At 38.7% G+C, this 20,634-nt stretch overlaps 2 protein-coding genes across 4 annotated transcripts; both read right to left on the bottom strand.

Moving 5' to 3' along the window:
• Positions 1 to 1,257: 1,257 nt before the first annotated feature.
• On the bottom strand, positions 1,258 to 6,331 carry LOC139119698 (monocarboxylate transporter 13-like). 2 transcript variants are annotated; one of them, XM_070683554.1, is made up of 3 exons: positions 5,736 to 6,331; positions 4,040 to 5,108; positions 1,258 to 2,014 (listed from the first exon to the last, which is right to left on the bottom strand). In XM_070683554.1, the coding sequence occupies exons 1-2, from the start codon at positions 5,977 to 5,979 to the stop codon at positions 4,615 to 4,617; spliced, it is 738 nt and encodes a 245-aa protein (XP_070539655.1). In that variant the 5' UTR covers positions 5,980 to 6,331; the 3' UTR covers positions 1,258 to 2,014; positions 4,040 to 4,614. The 2 variants fall into 2 exon arrangements, with proteins under 2 accessions (XP_070539655.1, XP_070539656.1); XM_070683555.1 differs by having other exon boundaries at positions 1,258 to 2,240.
• Positions 6,332 to 8,991: 2,660 nt separating this feature from the next.
• LOC139119699 (monocarboxylate transporter 13-like) lies at positions 8,992 to 16,552 on the bottom strand. 2 transcript variants are annotated; one of them, XM_070683557.1, is made up of 4 exons: positions 16,363 to 16,552; positions 14,876 to 15,148; positions 11,503 to 12,498; positions 8,992 to 10,656 (listed from the first exon to the last, which is right to left on the bottom strand). In XM_070683557.1, exons 2-4 carry the CDS (start codon positions 15,114 to 15,116, stop codon positions 10,505 to 10,507), a joined length of 1,389 nt encoding a protein of 462 aa, XP_070539658.1. In that variant the 5' UTR covers positions 15,117 to 15,148; positions 16,363 to 16,552; the 3' UTR covers positions 8,992 to 10,504. The 2 variants fall into 2 exon arrangements, with proteins under 2 accessions (XP_070539658.1, XP_070539657.1); XM_070683556.1 differs by having other exon boundaries at positions 9,780 to 10,656; positions 14,876 to 15,125; positions 16,363 to 16,546.
• Positions 16,553 to 20,634: the final 4,082 nt, after the last annotated feature.

Below are 20,634 nucleotides of genomic sequence, written 5' to 3' on the forward strand. Positions count from 1 at the left end.
CTCTGCTTAACTTGTGATACACAGATTTTTGCAACGGAGAGGATGTCTGTAGAATTTGGCTGAAAGATCCGTGTAGAGCTTCGGATGAAGATGCGATAAACTGCTCACATTTTGTGTGATGCAGAAATGATCAAAGTTTGCTTGATAGAAAAACAAACAAGCAAACAAACAGAGACAGCCAATGGCCTATCAATATTAGTAAAATAACCTGCAAGCCTAACCTTTCAACACAATGGCAGACAAAATGTTAAGTATGAAAGTTTATCGGGAAAATCTAAATAATAGATACATAAATAAACTCAGGATTTACTCGATATGACTGTCGACTGCCCATCAAAGGTTATCTCCGATAAGAATCGTTGTTGATATACTGCAAAACAAACTGTCAAGGCTGATTTACACAAGGGCAACTGGTTGACCAAATCGATGTGTAAGGCCACGGTCCGAGGGACCGTGGTAAGGCAAAGGATGACACGACTGGTACAATGATACGAGGTAACTCGACGGGTTACCATAAGTTACTGGTACTTGCACGTCTCTATTTAGAGTATGAAATATCGAACATTATGCGAAATAACAGTTGACCCTATGTAAAGCGAGTTCTTATCCATATAGTTCAATGTCGCTAACAGCTGTTCATCCCCGCACACATAAGATGAAGCACACTGTCTGCTTACATGTAAATACTGACTAAAACATCAGGAATCGAGAATCGAGACGTTAAATTTCCATATTCAAACGACCGACAAACAGACATGAACAAGTTAGGAAAATACGTACACAGCTGCTTTATAATAAGAGAACACGCTGTAAAGCAATAAAAACATCCAACAGCCTCAAAGCTTACATCTATCTTCTTTACCAAACGATGACACCTCCCTATAATATTACGTGTAACTCGTATTTATTCATATAAATATATATCAAATATTCACACACACACACACACACACACACACACACACACACACACACACATATATATATATATATATATATATATATATATATATATATATATATATATATATATATATATATATATATATACAACATGTGTGGGTGAATATTTGATTGAATATATGAATATTTGATTTGATATTTGATTGAATATATATATGTAAGTCTAAGCGGCTAATTCCCTACACCACACTACATTACATTTAATGCATTACATATACATATACAAGAATATATGAGACACATCAAGATACATCAACATGATGGGTTAGCAATGAGTTGTAACATCAGCAAGTCTAACTTATAATGAATTATATTTTTATTAACTTAAGTCAGTAAATCCGATGCAATCCCTTCTTTGTTCGTGATTTTAAAATGAAGTTCTGTACACAGCCTGAGGTCAAAAGTATACAGCGAGAATACAAGCCAGCTGATTTTCATCATTATGCATCGACCACAGAAACTAATTTGTGATCTACAGTGAGAACAATTCACTGTGGATTGAGCCTAGTCGAGGGGCTTGAAAGAGTAAGTCTTTGTACGAATTTCTCATTCAGAAGTCCGTTTATGATAAGAGGTACTGCGTTTGGTAAGTCTTGAATCAAGCCCTACGACTTCTACAGACAGGATTTTTGAACCTTTTATTGAACAGACACCAAAATGATAAACTTTCTTCGGATTTCAATTTTGCATCAGAACATACAGTCAATAAGCTGTAGACATTCTTTTACAGCAACACTGCTTTCATTACAGAGCCGTAATGCCCTTACTGTATTGCATAGCAGTCACAGGTAATGCGCATGTCCTTCGAGGTTATAAATCCTTTCGATTGTTTTACTTTCACCAGGTCAGTTTTCTGGTCCGCTCACGTTTGTAAGTTCTTCCTCCAACTCGATGTCTGAGTTGTTCGAGCGAATTTGGCAGTTTGCAAACTTCTCCGCCTGGCTCTTTCTCAATAAAGGTACTAATCCGAGCATGACTGCAGACAAAATAAATACACCGCCCGAAAACAGATAGCAAACGTTGTAACTCTGTGTAGCATCGTACATCCAGCCTGTTTGAAGGAAGAAGAAAGATTTAAAAACTGGAAATCAATGTATAGGGAATTCAAACATTGATGGAATTCCACATGGTTTGCTCAGTCAATATCCATGCTCTGAACCTCTGTAGACTTGATTGATTGTGAGGATGATTTTAAAGTTATTCCGCCCTGGCGACAAGGAAATCATGTCGATGAGACTGTTTTCAATGCTTCTCCATGTCGAGTCATTCTACGGTACCTACCAGACGAAGCGTTACAATTGTTTCAGGCAAATTCAACATTGGTATTTCATGATACAAAATTATAAAATTGTGCTTTTCTGTTTAATACTGTACACATTTACGGTAATCCTACCCTGGTTTATACCAAATTTATACAAGTGGCCGATATAGTACCGCTGTTTCTTTCATAAGAAGTATGCATGCTTGTGCTAATTTAAACTCTTCTAAATTAGGGAATCCACAAGTAGCTACAGACTGAATTGCAAAAGATGCAATACGACGATGTCAAAAAAGATTTTACCAAAAATTAGAAAACTACCACATTAAATTTGCGTACGGAAATTTCATCATCATTTGCACAAACCTGAATGTGTGACATTAAAAAAACAAACAAAAACATTGCTATTGGAAGAAAAGTTGCAAAGAAAAAACGAAAAAATTAAAAGACAAAGATAAAACATTCTATCACTTAATCAGGGAATCCTTCAAGAAGCTACACATCAAACTTAAAAAGTATTTAAAAGCTTCATAAGGAAAATGAATTTTGAGGAAATATGAGAAAATAAGCCTTCAAAATGCGCATGTGTGATTTACATCATCATTCTAATAAAACTAAATGAAGGCATCTTTGGCAACATACAAACCAAATGTGTTTACTATTGAGCAAACTGTTCCAGAGAAAAACACTTTTGAAGTTAATTTGAGCAAAAACGAGGTAAATTTCTGAAAACATTAAAAAAGCAAATGTTGCAAAACTGGATGAAATCATCACTGACAACGTATGATCAAGTTTGATCGAAATTAGACCGACAGTTTCAGAGATGAAGATTTTGAAGAACATTTGGTAAAAGATTGAAAGGTCACATGCGTGGAAAGGTCAATAGGCAAAACGAATCAAAGACAAAGTTCAGTCATCCTGAGTGACTTGAAGACTTAATAAGACATGTTTCTGAGCAGAATTTTCAGGGAAGAAGTGCAAATTTGATGGAGAACGATGCATAGCAGATATCTGACCACGACGGACAATCAAACTCTGCGTCGCTGACAGCAGAGCTAAAGATACGGAAGCTTTTACAGGATGATCAACTTTAAAGGGAAACCGTCGTCAGAACTGCGCCTGTGCGAGTTTCTTGTTTACAAACAATGTATTTCGTGCATGATATCTAGATGCACCTCATCATCATAGCGCAACATTTAAATTATACGATGTAGATTATGACAGACATGTTTTAACTTTCATCAATCACCATCTTGGATAGTGTTTACATTGTCGTATGGGTCCCATGCAACTTTGAGCACAGTTCCGACTCTGTATCCCTCTAAGGTGTATTATTATAACTCGCGAATGTAAAACGAAACTCCCTGGGTTTAAGAATGTCGCTATTTCAAACGTTAGCAAAATCGCACTATGTGCCCAGTTATTCTATGCAAACCGTAATGTGTGATACTTAATCAGCCTTTGGACTTCTGAATTGTTGGATGCTCAAAAACCTGCTAGTTGTTCAAACTTCTGAAAATCTACTTTAGCAATGTATCGTGTTCTGAAGGAATTATCAATCTTGACACAATTTCATCGTCGAAACTTCGCTCTTCTCACTTCCATATGGGTTTGAAGTCAAATGTTTTAATTGCAAATTGTAAAGAGACACAGAGTGAAGTGATCATTTATCATTTTCTTTGGGTCACAGTGAAGTTTGTAAAAGCAATTTATTTCCGAACGGATCAGCCCTAATTTTCCAGATCAATATTCGTGGGAAGGCATATTTTTCAGTTTGGCCAAATAAAAGTCAAGAAAAAAATCGATGACCGTACTTACCTGTGATAGGTACCCCAAGAAGGCCGGCGACACCACGACTTAAGTTACACATTCCTTGTGCCTGTGGAAACTTCTCGGACCTGACATATTCTCTGATCACAACAGTTGTTAACGGATGGTAAACCCCGTTAGACAGTCCAAAAACACAATACATCAGTGCCATCCCGATGTAGTCAGTTTTAATACAACTTAATATATTGACAAGGCCACAGACGAAAAGGCCAACCGCGAGACCTGGGTGGCAGTAACTATTTTACGGCGATTATAAAGCCGTGGGTTAGTCTACCTAGTAAGCTGGTTACACCCCAGATTGTAAGAAGTGTTGCCGGGAGAGGTTGTGGAATACCGTAAGAAACTGCACGGGCAACTAAGAACAACAATGTTGGAAAATTACGCTATTGATGTTACAGCATGATGAACAAAAATTAAAACGAACAAGCTATTTGAAAACAGTGTAAAGTCGAAGAACTTTAGTATGAACTGACAACATTTGTAATTTCTCCAATTTCTCTCACTTTTAGCTGGAATTTCTTTTGACTGCGTGTGGCGAATCAAGACAGGTGTGTCGCAAGATTTCAAGTCGAAATTTTCAGGGTTGTTTCTTCAGCTTTGTGAGTCGATAATAGTTCCGAAGATTGGCCACGGCATTGGTCGTTTTGGTCTACACTGACCGCCGGATGCCTGCCCTCTTGAGGTGATTTCAAAATTACACCACACACACAGATATTTGCTGTAAGAGCTGACAGAAGCAACATGGCTCCTCGCCAACCATATGTCTGGATCATGAGTTGTGACAGTGACGGCAAGGATATCCATGCCACCGCGACACCAGCAAACACGATTCCATTTGCCAACGCGTAGTGCCTTCTGAAGTATTTCGCCGGAAGTGACATCACTGGTGTCACAACTAAACTGTACCCAAAAGCAGTTATTAATCCATACGTCAAATACAGGTAGTGTGCCTCGGGGACGAAAGAACTCACGGCTAGACCTATAGTGGACATTACACCACCGACGAAGATCACAGCACGACATCCAAAGCGACTCATCAAGCCGCTGGAAACGGACCCTGTCAACGAAAAATAAGCATGTCATAAAAGTTGGACGTGTACTGTAATTCATCTTCAGAGGTGCAGAACCGCAGCTTATATCAATTCGTATAGTATTTACTTGTTTGGCAGAAGTTTACTTTTACTACTAGCACAATTCACATACTGGACTCTAAATCTTTCAAAACCTCCAGCTCAGTGTTTGAGATACGTTTTTTGTATCGTACTTTTTGAAAAATATTTTTCTACATCGAAAACTGGACGTACCAGTTTTCCGTGCTGCAAAATTCAATACAGCCTAACTTTAGGCTGTATTGAAAATTTTGCAGTGCATATGTATAGTTATGATGTATTGAATTTTGCAGCGCATACTTTGTTCTTTTCTACAAATACTATCAACAACAACAGCAATTACAACCGACAACAACAACGTTACTGAGTCCTCCAAGTATATTCTTATTTTTCTTCATTTTTAAATATTTAATCATCGTCATCATCATCATCATCATCATCATCATCATCATCATCGGAGACTGAGGACCGTATGGTACGTCACAGAGGCTAACCTTCGTGTACCTTGAAACCCCCCCCCCCCCCCCCCGCATAAATCACCAGCGACCGCGGCACCAATATTTTGAGATACTTGCCTGTAAAGAATGTAACAAATAGAGCTATTCCACTTATACCACCTATGGCACCAGCACCTTCATCAAAATAGTCCTTCAGTCGAACGATATACGGTCCAAATGAGGTCAAACTGCCATGGGAGAGAAGATATGCTATGTGTGCTGCGGTAACCACGACCCATCCGAATCCGCCATCGGGTGGCACTTCTTCTGATTTGTGTCGATCTCCATTTGTCTGTTCATCCCTGTCGGCAGAAATATCCATAATTGGCGATTGATGTATTAACTGACGCAATGACTGTAGGCAGATACATGTAAGACGAAGTGACTAGAGCAGTAAGCTTGAGCACACTTTAAGCGTTGTACTGTGTCGGGTAAGGTCATGTTATCCCGCGGGTGACGACCGAGGTCAAACAATGGCGCGGCAAGGATAGCAAAGCGAGCGCAACCAACCTTCATTTGCTGGTGCCAACGGATATTCGGACGAACGTGTACACCAGACTGGTTTGCCTGTAGTAATTATAGACTTTGTCAGTAAAATAGGGTGAGAAACGGGATTTGAAAGAGGATTTTAATGACTAGTTGCATGATGTTCGTACCACACAATGAAACTGATTATATGTTGGCCTAAATGGGAGAAATTGTAGTTTAACCATGGATGTAAAAATAGATCTTGGGTAAACACGGTGGTCTTAATGGTGTACATTCATTTTGCTTCAATTATAGGAACCCAGAAATCTGATTGTTGTTGTTGTTTGTATTGTTGTTTATGCTAATATTAGTGGTGTTGTTGTTGACCAATAAAATTTAACGAACATAACTATTGTGGTGTTGCTGTTGTTGTTTCAAACGTAATAGAACCACTACAAGGACACTATTCATCCAATGCATACTAGATACTTAGTGAGAGAAATATTTGGTCAGCTATTTGTCACATAAGCCCCATTGCTGCTACCTTTTGATGATAATTTCACCATTTTATTTAAATTGAATGTGAACCATAATTCCTTGTTCTTCTCCCCAAAGAAAGTTGATATACACAGTATCCAGCTTGTCAACTCCGCCCTATGGTTGTAAACTGCATTGTTATTATTGAAAACTGACTTCAGGTCCGGACTAGAATTCAAATGTAAACAATATTCATGCATTTTGACAAGCTAAATAGTGGGTGTCTCAACATTCTTTGGGGAGTAGAATAAGAAGTTATTGTTTTATAAAATAAAAATAATGAAAAAAACCATCAATTAGCAGCACTGGGGCTTTAATGTCACTGTTAAAACTGTCCAGAAGAACTTATGCAAACATTATCACGTTTTTTTGGTACAGTGATTTACACAACGATAATAAGACTCATGGAAAGGGAAACAATACGCCCAGAATTTACAGACAATTTAAAACTAGATTTGCTCTAGAAAATTACTTACTGAATCACAAAACTTCGTATTTCTGATCCTGTGTTGCTGCCAGGAATAGATCAGGGGACACTATGTCCCACTACCATTTATTTTTGGGGACATTTGTACATTTTGGGGACAACAAGCAGTTGTCAATCAAAATTTTTCATTATTTCGTAACACATTAGTTTCACTGAACAAATTTCAAGCTACCGGGACCGCGTCGCTATGCTTGAATTTCAGGCAATTGAAGCAGTATACCATATCTGCTGCAAATCAGAGCTCAGACGGACTACAGTCAAGCAAAGTATGATATCAAGTGCAGCGTTTTAATTACTTTTAATTATATAGCTAGCTCCGAAAGTACGTTGTGTAAGCCTCACAATAATTATGCAAAACAAAGATCATCATCAGTAACAGATATTACTTGTAGACTACACCCATCACAGTCAACTCACGAGTGCGCCCAAGGTGCCCGACAGTACGCAAGAGGTGCGGGACAACGGGTTCCACTTTGGGGATATTGTCGCAAGGGCGCGTCCTGGCGGCAACACTGCTGATCACAATTAAGCAAATAGAATTGGACAGAAGGGCAAAACCAAGAATTCCGCCTGAAAACAGATTTTATGCTTTGTAAGTCTTCTATGGAGTATGAATTTCACTATTTCATGAAATGTCCTAAATATAGTAATGAGAGAAAAGTTCTCTCTTCTTAAGGTTGGATTATCCATATTTGATAGTTTACCTGAAAGAGATCAGTTTTCAGATGATAAGCTGTCTCTCATGAAATATATTACAAACACTCTTTCCCCCAGCAGCTGCAGGTCAAAACATTGACAACACTGTTTTATGCAATGTTTAGTTTTGTTCGTGCTATATACTGGACCTTCCGAAGTGTGTTTTTATGCAACAAGTGTCATGATATGCTAAAGTGGGAACGGGGGGGGGGGGGGGGGGGGGGGGGGGCAATCCGATGTAAGGATTGATATTAACCAATGGTGCACGCTGTTCAGTAATACGTTGTGCTGGTAGAGACTGAAAGTCCAAGAACTCTTGCAACTTGACCTAACCGGATCAAATGTTTTGCACGTTGCTTTGCAGCTTTCAATGCAGGGGAAAGTGGATGGGAAATGAACGTAAATTTATTCATAAAAAACGACAAGTTACGAGAATAGCAGGCTACAGAAATAATCCAGTAAATATTTTGGGTCGGTCACAAGGAGCATGTCAAAATTGTCGATCTTTCGGGAAAACAGCCGGTCTCAGACCGCAGGACTGACGTTAATTTCGAACACTGCGTGGAACGCATCTGATAAAGATGCGATGTTCACATTTTTGTGTGTATTGATCAAAAGTTAAACTGAATCCTGGTAACACCTCTGACCCTGTACTGCCTGTAGTCTGACAAAGTACCCAATCATTGCGAAACAGGGGATAGAGTTCTGCTGCTGATCACGATATTCTGACACAATGACCTACTTTTGTTGCCTGTCACCAAGGTCTACAGTCACAAACACAAGTGGTTGCATGAGTTGGAAGCAGTCCGCCGCCAAAAATCTAGCTTCAGTTACGACCTGTTCAGTTACCTCGTCGAATTTCAAAGTGACGTTTCTACAAATGGCTCAAACTGAAGGCTATTCTGTAGTAGATGGATACTTACTACCACATTTTTATGACAAAGCAAAACTAGAAAGCCGAGCAGCTGATACATTCAACTATAGACCCAACGAAAGCCATGTACAATGACTGGGGACTTGAGATATTTGACAAGTATCTGCAGTGTTCTCCGAACAAAGAACGGTCTTTAACAGTTATTTCTGCACGAAATGTCAACAGCGGTTGAGACAATCCAATGCGATGATCTACAGTCACCACCGACGTCTAATGAGGACACACCTACCAGCCACTTTATTCCCTTGTGTTGTTCTGAAAGAAAAAGGTGCGAAGGTGATTCACATATCTCGCAATCCAAAGGATGTCATCGTATCTACGTATTATTTCTGTAAAACATTTCTCCACGGTGAGTTCTCTACAGGCAACTGGGAACAAACTGTGCAGAGCTTTCTTGAGGACGAACTGTCGTACACATCGTGGGTGCGACATGTCGGAGACTGGTTAAAAAAAATATCCTTCATGTGACGTACGAAGAAATGAAACAAGATCTGCCCGGAGCCATCATGAAAATGGCGAATTTTCTCCAACGTCCTTTGACTGAAGAAGACATCGATAGGGTTGTCAGGACCACTACCACTGATGCAATGCAAAATAAGATCTTAGAAATGCATGGTCATTTTGGATGACGATATGATACCGAAATGGACAAATCCGTACGTGCGAAAAGGGATTGTTGACGATTAGAAGACTCATTTTACGGTTGCACAAGGTGAATTATTCGATTCTAAAATAGGGGAGGCAGTTAGGAGCATAAATCAAAACATCCCTTATCAGTAATATCTACAGGGATTGTGGTTTCTCCACATGCGGACAACATCTAAGGAGTGATACGGTAGTCACCTGCAGTAAGAGCAACCATTACGAGGCCCCCGAGTCCGTGTTTCATCTGAGGCAGGTATGAGGTCATCAGATCGGGGTCGTACCACTTCTTAAGATATTGCCCTTAAGTTGAACTATCGAGTTAACGCTGCAGTTGCATAGATGTACATTTTTTTTCTTCAGAAACGTTAAACGTAATTCAAAGACACTAGTATACTGAAACAGAAACTCCAGCCAATCATAATCATCGTGTTTCGTTCAATTAGAGTTCAGCATGTTTCCCGCTCAAAATTACTTTACCGGCTTAATATTGCTTATTCTCCAGCGTTCACCATGATAGCACATTAACATGGTGGTATTCGGATGCTCTTTGGATATGCTTTGATAATCCTTGTTACTCTAACATATAGTTACCGTGTTAAGTGGATTAATTGACATAATCCCCACCTAATATAAATCTATTAAGGTGCAACAGTAAAAGTGTACAGATGTGATGTTAAATGCAATTTCCAAGTCCAGAAGTGCCCAAACAGGCAAAAGAATGTTTCCTTTTTCTCTTTGAATTAAAGTGGTGACATATCCTGAAAGTGCCCTGTGTTCATTAAACAAATGGGATCAGAACATGAAAATACACAAATGGATGTAGAGGACGCTATCACATACACCTTTCTTTATATGTTCAAAGTGCACTGAATGGGGTGGACTTGAATCAGTTGAATGTGCTGGTGGCATGCTTGCAAAAGAATTAGTTTGGCAATGCAGGTTTTTAGAGGATGGGAAAAGGTGGTAGTGAAATAGTTCCAGTATAGAAATGCGCAGTATCTTGCTAGTAATGGTGGATATTTATCAAGGTGGTCCCAGAGGGCGCTAACACGTAATCTTGCAGGAATAAGCTAATCCGAATCATTTTGCCACAACTGAAACCTCCGGTTGTTTGCTCCGGCACTTTCTCAGGCATGGTGGCACTGTCAGCAGAACAAAAGAGGATATAATAAACACGCTTCCAGAGAAGTAGTAGCAAGCGTTGTAACTATTGGTAGCATCGTAGATCAAACCTAGGAGAAAGGAAAAATGAAATTATGAATACACATTAAGAGGAATGCAGAGTGGGACAGATATTCACACTCGTAACATTTACGATATTCTTTTCGCCTCAACTTGTGACTTGACATGGGCAGATACGCACGGCCGGCCTGGCTATGTATAGGCTGTGTTTTGTCTTCGAGATGCTTGGTGGGAGAGTCCTGCCCATTTATACATTGTACACCGTTTGGCTAGCCAACATGGTGACATGGTAGAATGAAGTGTTGCAGATATTTAGATTTTTGTGAAAAATCACTAAACAACAAGAAAGATGGAATGTGAATACATATGAAGAAGAATGCGCCTCGTGACAGATATTTGGATTCTTACAATATTCTTTTGGCCTACCATTTGTGGGGGCTCATTTTGAAGCTTATGAGGTAAATAAAGTTTTCGCCGGCTTAGTTTTGTCAAAATCTGGAATTTAACACAGGGATGACGGCCATTTTGAATTTCAAATATTGATAAGTATTGGGTACCAGTAATTTATTTCTTTGCTACCAAAACTTGCACAGTGACCCCTGATTTTTTATTCTTGATTTTGAAAGAGATTGATTGAAATTTGGTTCGGGAAAGTTTCAGCAAAAGTTTAAATCTTTCACTTTCGAGGCGCGAGCTACCGAAATAGACATACCATTTTCGTAATAGTGACGATAAATTTTTCACACAAATCCAAATATCCGCGACACATTATTCTACCAAGTCACCATATTGGCTAGCTAAACAGGAAAGAGAACAGGAAAGATTTCCGGTAAAAAGTCAAGAATTGAAACAAGTTGTCATCATTTATTTTCTCTCCGAACAGGCCACATACTTACCAAATATCGGCAGTCCAAGAATTCCTCCGATTCCACGTGAAAAGTTACACAATCCTTGCCCATGGGGAAACTTCTCGACGCCAACGAATTCCCTGATAATCACAGTTGTTAGAGGATGGTAAACTCCATTAGCTATTCCAAAAACACTGTACATACATGCTAGTCCGATGTAATTCATCTTGAAAGAGCTAAAAATATTGACCAGACCGCAGACCATTAAACCACCTGCGAGACCTTGCGTAGCCGTAATAATTTTTCGGTCGATGATATAGCCATGTGTAAGTCGACCTAACAAGCTTGACACGCCAACGACAGAGGGTAATGTTGCTGGCAAGGGCTGTGGGATTCCGTAGGACACCGCGCGGGCCACCAGGAACAATAGAGTTGGAAAGAAGGCAATAGAAATTATCACCTGATCGAAAAATATCAATACAAACAGTGGATTTCTGAAGAAAGAAACGTCGAAAAATTTACGAAGGAATTTACAATAGCTAGTCTTCATCCAAAGACGCTTTTGCTTCAGATTTTCTTCCTTTTGGTCAGTGATGTCATGATCGGTATCGGTCCTGATTGTGCAGGGCACATTAGCATCATCGTTGGCAACATATCGCACCTGTGGGGGAGGTCTCAGGAGAGCGCTACACACACAGATATTAGCGGTGATGGCAGAATGAAAAAGTATTGCTCCCCGCCAACCGTAAGTCTGGATCAAAATTTGAAACAGAGGAGGCAAAACGATCAGCGCGACTGCAATTCCAGCTTGTGCTATACCATTTGCCAGGGCATAATGTTTTGTGAAGTACAAAGCCGGAAATGACATCAGCGGTGTTACAACTAAACCATATCCAACGGCAGAAATGACGCTATACGTCACAAACAGATACTGTACTTGAGTAACAAAAGAAGTAACGACTAAACCGAATGAGGATACCACGCCTCCGATGAAGATAATAACACGGCCACCGAATTTATTGCTGAGGGAACTGGAAGTAGAACCTGAAATAAAATATTAAAACGTGAGAGTGTACCAATGTCTGTAATAGCCTGTACACAAATCAAACTAACCAAAATCAACACCAAGAAAAATGCCGAACAAAATACACAACACAATACAACTATTGTTAAATGTTTGTAAGATGATGATGTGGCTTTAAAAACAGACAATCTAAACAAACTAAGCAAAAAGATGACCGATTACAGAAAGCAAAACATGTAAAACAACGTAAGTTGGCAAATCCAAGGTGGGGAGCATTTGCTTTTTACGGGGAAAGGGGGAGGGTCGGTGGAATTTAAGCTACAAATAAGATAGAAAAAGCGATCCCCTCCGAATTGAATTTCTAAATATGACCCCTTCATTCATCAATTGTAAATTGTGGGACCCTCCGATTTTTCATCTGATTGCTTCCTAAGGCCCTGGAGTGGAGTTGACATTTGGAAGTACCATTTGGCATGATTTCTGACTTCTGAAATAATCAAAGACTACCCCCATAAGGGATTGGACAGAAATAACATGGGGGTGTTTTTCAAAATGATGATGCACGAAAAATAGTGACTCTTCAAAAGTGTTTGCAAGAAAAAGAGTGACCCTCTACAATTTTCATTGCGAAAAACAGTGACTCCCCTGCATTTCACAGTTTGAATCAATAATATCTTAATTGACATACATTTTTTCTTTGACCTTTGAACTTCCAAAGAATTCTTTTAAACTTTACAAATAATCACTTGGGTAAAATTCCAATATCATATTTTTTGTTCACATCTGCTCTTTCAAACATCCTATTCTCATCATGTACATTTATATCAATTGCCAAACATTCAAGATGGCATAGATTTAGCTAGTTTAGTATTGTAAGAAAATTATTTCCCCATAGACTACAATGTATAGTGAATCAACATTTCAGTGAAATTCCAAAATCAAATTTAGGAGTATCTACATAGTTCCATTATCTCATCTTATATACATATACAGTCACGTGTACACCATTGTCCTCCGGATCCGACTTGTGAATGAATAGTTGACAGAAAATACCATCCATCAGTCAAAGTGACTCATCAGAACCGAAGAGTACCTCTGTGAACTTGACATTCAGTCACTTTAATTATTCATAATTACAAATTTGCATATTTTATCACAATTTCAACAAATGTTACTAGAGTAATCCTTTTAGAGCTGTATACCAAATATCAAAGCTTTCTGATGAGCGCTTTCGAATAAAATTTATTTTAAAGTTGTTTTGCTCAAAATAACAAAAGTTGCCTTAAAATTACAAATTTGCATATTTCATAACGATTTCAACAAATCTAAATGAAGGATTTCTTGTGGACATTTTCTTAAATATCAAAGCTTTCTAGCGAGCGCTTTTGAAGAAGAAGATGATTAACGCTTTTTAACCAAAAATGACAAATATTGCCTTAAAATACAAACTTGCATACTTAATCAAAGTCTGAACAAACCTGAGTCAGGTCATCCCTTGAGACTTGTATACCAAACATTAAAGCTGTGGGACCCGCGGTTATGGAGAAGTTTTTTTACTAAATGTTTTTTTTAAACATATATATATATATATATATATATATATATATATATATATATATATATATATATATATATATATATGTGTGTGTGTGTGTGTGTGTGTGTGTGTGTGTGTGTGTGTGTGTGTGTGTATGACAATGGTAGCTAGAAAGCACTTGTCCCATTGGTGTTCTTATTTATATTTGTTAATCCTGGTTGTTTAAATGTATGTAATTACAAACTCCAATAATCTTTGCAAACACTCCATATAACACCGTATGTTCAACAATTGGAGAGGTTTTTCCCAGTGTTAAAAGGGTTATATCGTGAACAAGGCATGATACTTATTTCCCTTGGTCAACTTGAAAATTTTATTTTTGTGAACAAAAGTACTCTTTTCTGCTTGTTATCACCTGTTCAGAAAGAATAAAGCCATGTTCGTATTCTGTTTTATATACTTTTTGATCAATTCTGTTTGCTTTTTTGCCATAATTCCATACAAACCTTCGTAAAATTTGACCCTACCCCCAAATTTTGTGTAAAAGTCAACCCCCTGGTTTCCACCCCCCCCCCCCCCCCCCCGTAAAAGCCAATGCCTTCTTTGGTACACAGTGAAATTTGAACCCCCCCCAAAAGGTTTTGTTCTAGCGACCCCTACTCCCTGTAAAAAAAAGAATGCTGACATATACTCAGCATTTTCTGATACTTTATTTTCCTGTAATATTTGAGTAACTTTCCTTGCAGAAAAATTTCCAAATTCGTTTCCTTTGCGAGAAACTCTGCAATACAGTGGAGCAAAGTTGAGTAAGAATCAAACTTTATGGTGAAAATTTCAGCGTAAATACCAATAATTTTTACCTGTTGCTAGGGTTACAAATAGAGCAATTCCGCTGATGCCCCCGATGGTACCGGCATCTCCACCGAAGTAATCTTTCAGTCGAACAACGAACGGACTAAAGGATGTCACACTGCCGTAAGAGAGTAGTAACCCAAAGTGGGCTGCCATTACGACAACCCATCCCCAGCCGCCATCAAGTGTTGCGTTCTCCTCCTCAGAACCGCTTGGGCGTCTGTTCCTCCTCGTTCCTCCTCGGCACATGACGTTTCCCTGTATATCAACCACACACGCGTCTGTATATCAACCACACATGTTTAAAGAGGCAGGTTATTTTTATCATACATATGCACATTGATTTGTTTTGTGATACAATCCAATGGCCATTTTTTCCCATTTTTTCATGTCCGGAACCATAACGCAGACATGTATCAAGCGAATTTATTCAAAGTTGGTACAAGGACATTGACATATTTATACATATTTATGTGGATTGGTTTCACGAGATGGTCCAATATGGCCACATGGTAGCAATTTTGTTATGGTTGTTTCATGTCAAGAGCCATAACTCTGGCAAGTCTCAACTGATCTTTTCAAAGTTGGTACATGGACATTGACTTATGTCATACATATACGTGTGGATTTTTTAAACAGTAAGATCAAATATCGCTGCATGGCAATGATTTTGTTACAATTTTCTAATGTACAGAGCCATAACTCAGACATATTTCCACCAGTATCATTCAAAGTTGGTACAAACATTTTTAACAATTGTGTTTTCGATTTTATTTTCGATTTTTTGATTGGTTGTCAAAACTCCACCCATGCTTTTTCCATTTTGCCTGCCATTGGACCAGCTTTCGAGACAGACATGCCTCCTATGAGATAACAAGTGGTATCAGCAGCCTGGGTATCAGTGTTGGTAGCACGCTACTCAAATATCTCAGGCTTGTACTATTACGCAATTGCCGAAATAGATACTAACTTTTGCTGTTGTGCTATTAGTCACTGGGGCGGAATGTCCATGGCTCAAAGTCTACAGTGAAGCGTTGAAAACGCCGGTGCATTGACAAAATTTAAATGTCACATCGGGAAGTTGTGAGACAAGCAATTAGAAGCCCTGTCACCATGTGCCAATGGCAGTAAATTCAGTAAATTCAGTAAATTACTAAAACATTTTCAGCATTTCAGTTGAATGACTGACTGACTGGTTATTTGCACATGACAATATGTTATAGATTCTAAGTTTTGACAGAAATATATAAATACAAATTTAGTAATCAAGCACTGACAATGATTGCTGATGACTAGACAGTTGTCGATATTGATAGTACTGGACGGTGGACCCATTATTAAAATTGGAATTTTAACATGAATTATTTGCATACTTTTGGACTGTTATGAAGTTGTGTAAGTGAATTGGACCTTGAACTGTCTCACTCAGTGACTAGTCAAAATTTGCAAGGAAATGTTATGCAACGTTTGTATATTCTATATAACCAACACTTACAGTTGAGTAGACAGAACTGGAGTATCGAAGGACTGTCATTGAACAGAAAAGACGTGTACAAGATCACTGCCAAAAGTATCCATCTCTGAGGAGAAGTAACTGTAACATGTAACTATGCACAGCTCTTTCAGTAGTATCACAGTCTGGACTATGACTACGTAGACTGGCAACTATAAAGCTCCTATGTTCAGATCCCAGGGTTCAGATAAGGAGACTGAGTTGTTTGTCCTTCTTAATTAATTAACTTCACAGCTGCGTCATGCTTACGTTCGATAGATAGCGCAGCCTGTCAGTCACGATATGGGCACAGGCGACCCAATAAGTTCTGAGTTTTTCACACTGTTTTCTCTATCATTTTCTCTTCTTTCTTCATGCTCTGAATGATCGGAATAAATAAAATAAATGGTTTATATAACCTAACCTAGCCTCTGTGACTCTTTATTTATTTTACACTCCATTACAAGGACGTATATCTCTCATACACACATGCTGTAATTAATCAGTCAACACAACTAATTATGCTAATCCGTGGACTTATCAGGGGTTGGTCAACATCGGAAAGATAGTGATGTTAATGAAAAAGTAACCATTCCTATCTTTCGCGATGTTGACCAACCCGTAAAATCCCTGATAAGTCCACGGATTAACATAATTAGTTGTCTTGACTAATTAATGACAGCATGTGTGTATGAGAGATATACGTCCTTGTAATGGAGTGTAAAATAAATAAAGAGTCACAGAGGCTAGGTTAGGTTATATAAACCATTTATTTTATTTATTCCGATCATTCAGAGCATGAAGAAAGAAGAGAAAATGAGAGAAAACAGTGTGAAAAACTCAGAACTTGTTGGGTCGCCTGTGCTACAAACAAAGGTCACTTGTGGACGAGGATGAGGATGACGTCACTTTACCATGTTTACGCTCGTGTCGAGGTCCCCAGGGGTGACGGGGTAGAACGGTCAGGGTCGAGTTGGGCTTGAAGCCACAAAAACCGATCCATTAAATCGTACGCAATGCACTGGGCCTCTCCTTGTGATTTTGACAACTCAATGGTGAATTTGGTTCAAACACACATATAAACTTATTCATAAAAATGTGAGAGGAATTTTGAAAATCATGAAAATGGTCAAACTCACCTCCCGAAGTCCAAACTTTCTTCCGTTTTTAGCACGACAATAGCAAACACTTCGGCTTAGAAATCGGCAATAATCCGGAAACTGTCGAAGGGTGCATGATCGGAAATCTTCGGAAAGCAGAGTCAAGGCTACCTGTGCCGAGGCGTCCGCTTCATACCTTGAATAATACCCTATTCTTGTCTGTTTTTTTTTCTTTTTCTGTGACGATTTATAACAACAGCGACGATATAACAAAATTGACTATTAAAGGTCTGTGTCAGGCGTCAGATTATCTTGCCAGGAAATTTACCTACTACATTACAATTTCGATGGAAAGCAAAGAGCGATCTTCCTCTTTTCTTTCTCTAGCTTGAGATGCCGGTCTGAGATCGTAGGCCTACCTAATGCTTTCCATATCTAAAGCTTACCAATGTTGTCGGTTGTAGCACCACGTTAGATTTTTATTGCTATAAAACAGCAAACGGGGACTGGGCAAAGTCTGATCTCAGATCTCTGTTCAAGCTCGGCTCTGTTGCGTTCTCAGCGCTGTTCTCATCTTTGTATAGAAAGTGTACAACTTATATGGTTCCATATCTCTATATCAAAATGAATGAATGAATGACTTAACATACAGCTATAATGTAAATACAGATATGTCGGAAAATATTGAAGGATAGGAAATATTGTGAAAACAGGATGAGGTGATCTTTCAACTTGAAGCTTGAGTCAACGTCAACCTCCGGTCATTTCTAATGAGTTTAGCATCTGTTAAAATCATACATCGGTCAACGTAAGACCATAACGGTTACTTCAAGGTCGGGAATGTACAACGGTCTTTGTGGATCATAGAAAGCTACAATCGTCAAGGGAATAAGCATAGAAATGCAGTGCTGTCTTGGATTATACCGTATTAGGTCAAGTTGATTACTTCAAGTCAATGTTAAACGTCTGAAATAACAGGGAAGAAAAAAATACACAGATGCATAAATACTAAGACAGTGTAATTAAAATTCGCTGAAGATTAAAGAGGTAGTGTTGTTATTTTCTTACTCGAAATACATTCACAAAATGTTCTACGAGTAAAATAAAAGTTACAAGTCCAATAATATACCGTCATAAAATTCAGCGAAAGACAAAACAAAATAATAACCAATTGGGTATTACACAGTTAAAGGTATACAGTCACCTGTGATCTACATATGCCATATATGGTCAGAGGGGCGTTCCTTGGTATTCAAAATGCCCATGTGAGGGCGCTGTTTTAAAAGGCGGCCACCCACTTTTGGTTATATTTCTCTTTCCATAGTAACTGTGGCAAAATTGGAACAGGTGACAGTATACCTTTAATACACTATCATGTTGGTTGTGATACAATACCATAGCACATGACGGATAAGCTTAGGTTTGTTGTAGTGAAGTAACAATAAATTTACATGTTAATATCGATAAACCAGAACAAGTGGAAAATTCGATTTTACTCATATGAAGAATTAACATTAAGTCACCCTCACGCTGGATAGCTATCATTTAGAACAGTGACTGTTTCGGAAAACTTGACATTAGAACTTTCATTGTTAACTACAGTAGATGCTGGTACAGGCAGCGAAATGATACGATAAGCATCGATCATATAACGAAGTTATTCGTGCTATTGGTATCAAAATCTTAATTGATAGGGTTTCACCTGACTTAAGAGAAACCGTTTCACCTGATTGTCTATAATAATAGCTTGGATGAAGATGAGAGACGTGGGTGGTAATTGGGATACTTATCTTGTAAGACGAGCGTCAATTTTTCTACAATGCCGATCGAATTTCGCTTTTACTGGGCATAGTAAAGATTGTAAACTCAATAAACGATATTTTGCTTTTTACACAAAGTTTCAAAATTCTCCGTTCGATCGGTCTTGAATAAATGATGTCAAGAAGATTGATGAAAATAATCTACACGCATCTTCGCTTGCCAATATCTCTTGTCGGGGGAAATAGGTGGGAAGTAACAGATTCGTGCGAGCGGACGATGATCTACCCGTAGCTTGAAGTGTCTTTCCCGGGGTCTTTCCTCGATGTTAGTTTCGTCAGTTCCTCTTTCTATCTCGCTGACCGCGAGAATTAGACTGTCACGGCACAGTCCCCTTGATCTAGTCCGCTCTTGGACTATGCGTCCCATAGACGTGTGTACATATGCCTGAGAAAACCCTAAAACCCGTACACACGTCTATGGGGGGATAGACGCCGAGCGGAATAGACTGATCACGAGTGACTGTGGTCACGGTTACGCTGAGAGTCGTCGTAGGAGTTCCACAGTTCCACACGTAAGTCCCTTAACTTCAATTTCATGACGGAACTCATATCGTCCGCGAAATGTCCCATGCCTTCGGCCTGTCTTTTCATGTTAATGTCTGCAAATGTTCAGCAAATATGGGAGCAAACGTTTTTTATGGGGAGGGGGTGTCGGCGGAACTTGAGCAACAAATGAAATTTAGAAACAACCCCCTCCAAATCAAATTTCTAAAAGTTGACCCCCATTCATCAATCGTAAAATATGACCCCCCAAAAAATCATCAGATTTGATTCATTAACCCTTCACACCCTATGGCCCTTGACTGAAAAATTAGGCCTTTCAAAAGTGATGCAAGAAAAAGTTACCCATCCCGATTTTCATGCTCAAAGAACAGCGACCCTCCCCCAGATGCCACAGTCCGTATCGATAGTATCGTAATTGACTTATAATTTCCCATTTGGCTTTTGAACTTTAAAAAAATCCTTTTTGAACTTTACAAATAATCACTGTGTGAAATTCCAATATCATATTGGTTTTTCAGATCTGCTCTTTCAAATACAATATTCCTGTCACGTACATTTATATCGATTGTCAAACTTTTTTAAAGCACAGATTTTAATAGGTAGTTTCGTATTGTAAAAATATATTCAAAGTTTCCTCGAAATTGCAGTTCCCAATGAAATTACTCCAATACCCCTCCCAGCTGTAGTTAATGACTGCTCCCTTATAGTTGGACGTCTCCGTAAACTAGGCTGCCCTCAGTGTTCACAAGGTGACAATTTGCTGGCAACTGAAGACTTCAAATTGTTCTTGAATTTCACGATTCTCTCAATTATACATGTAGCTTGGACTGTTATCAAAATTTCCATTTTGC

Source organism: Ptychodera flava, chromosome 20 (assembly GCF_041260155.1).
Source record: "Ptychodera flava strain L36383 chromosome 20, AS_Pfla_20210202, whole genome shotgun sequence".
Classification (NCBI taxonomy): Eukaryota; Metazoa; Hemichordata; class Enteropneusta; family Ptychoderidae; genus Ptychodera; species Ptychodera flava.

Coding starts and splice junctions, on each gene's coding strand:
- LOC139119698 (XM_070683554.1), bottom strand. CDS start 5,979: ATGGATATTTCTGCCGACAGGGATGAACAGACAAATGGAGATCGACAC. Junction 5,109..5,735: donor ATTTGTTACATTCTTTACAG/GCAAGTATCTCA, acceptor TTTCGTTGACAG/GGTCCGTTTCCAGCGGCTTG.
- LOC139119699 (XM_070683556.1), bottom strand. CDS start 16,401: ATGACAGTCCTTCGATACTCCAGTTCTGTCTACTCAACT. Junction 15,126..16,362: donor CCAGTTCTGTCTACTCAACT/GTAAGTGTTGGT, acceptor GTTGATATACAG/GGAAACGTCATGTGCCGAGG. Junction 12,499..14,875: donor ATTTGTAACCCTAGCAACAG/GTAAAAATTATT, acceptor ATTTTATTTCAG/GTTCTACTTCCAGTTCCCTC.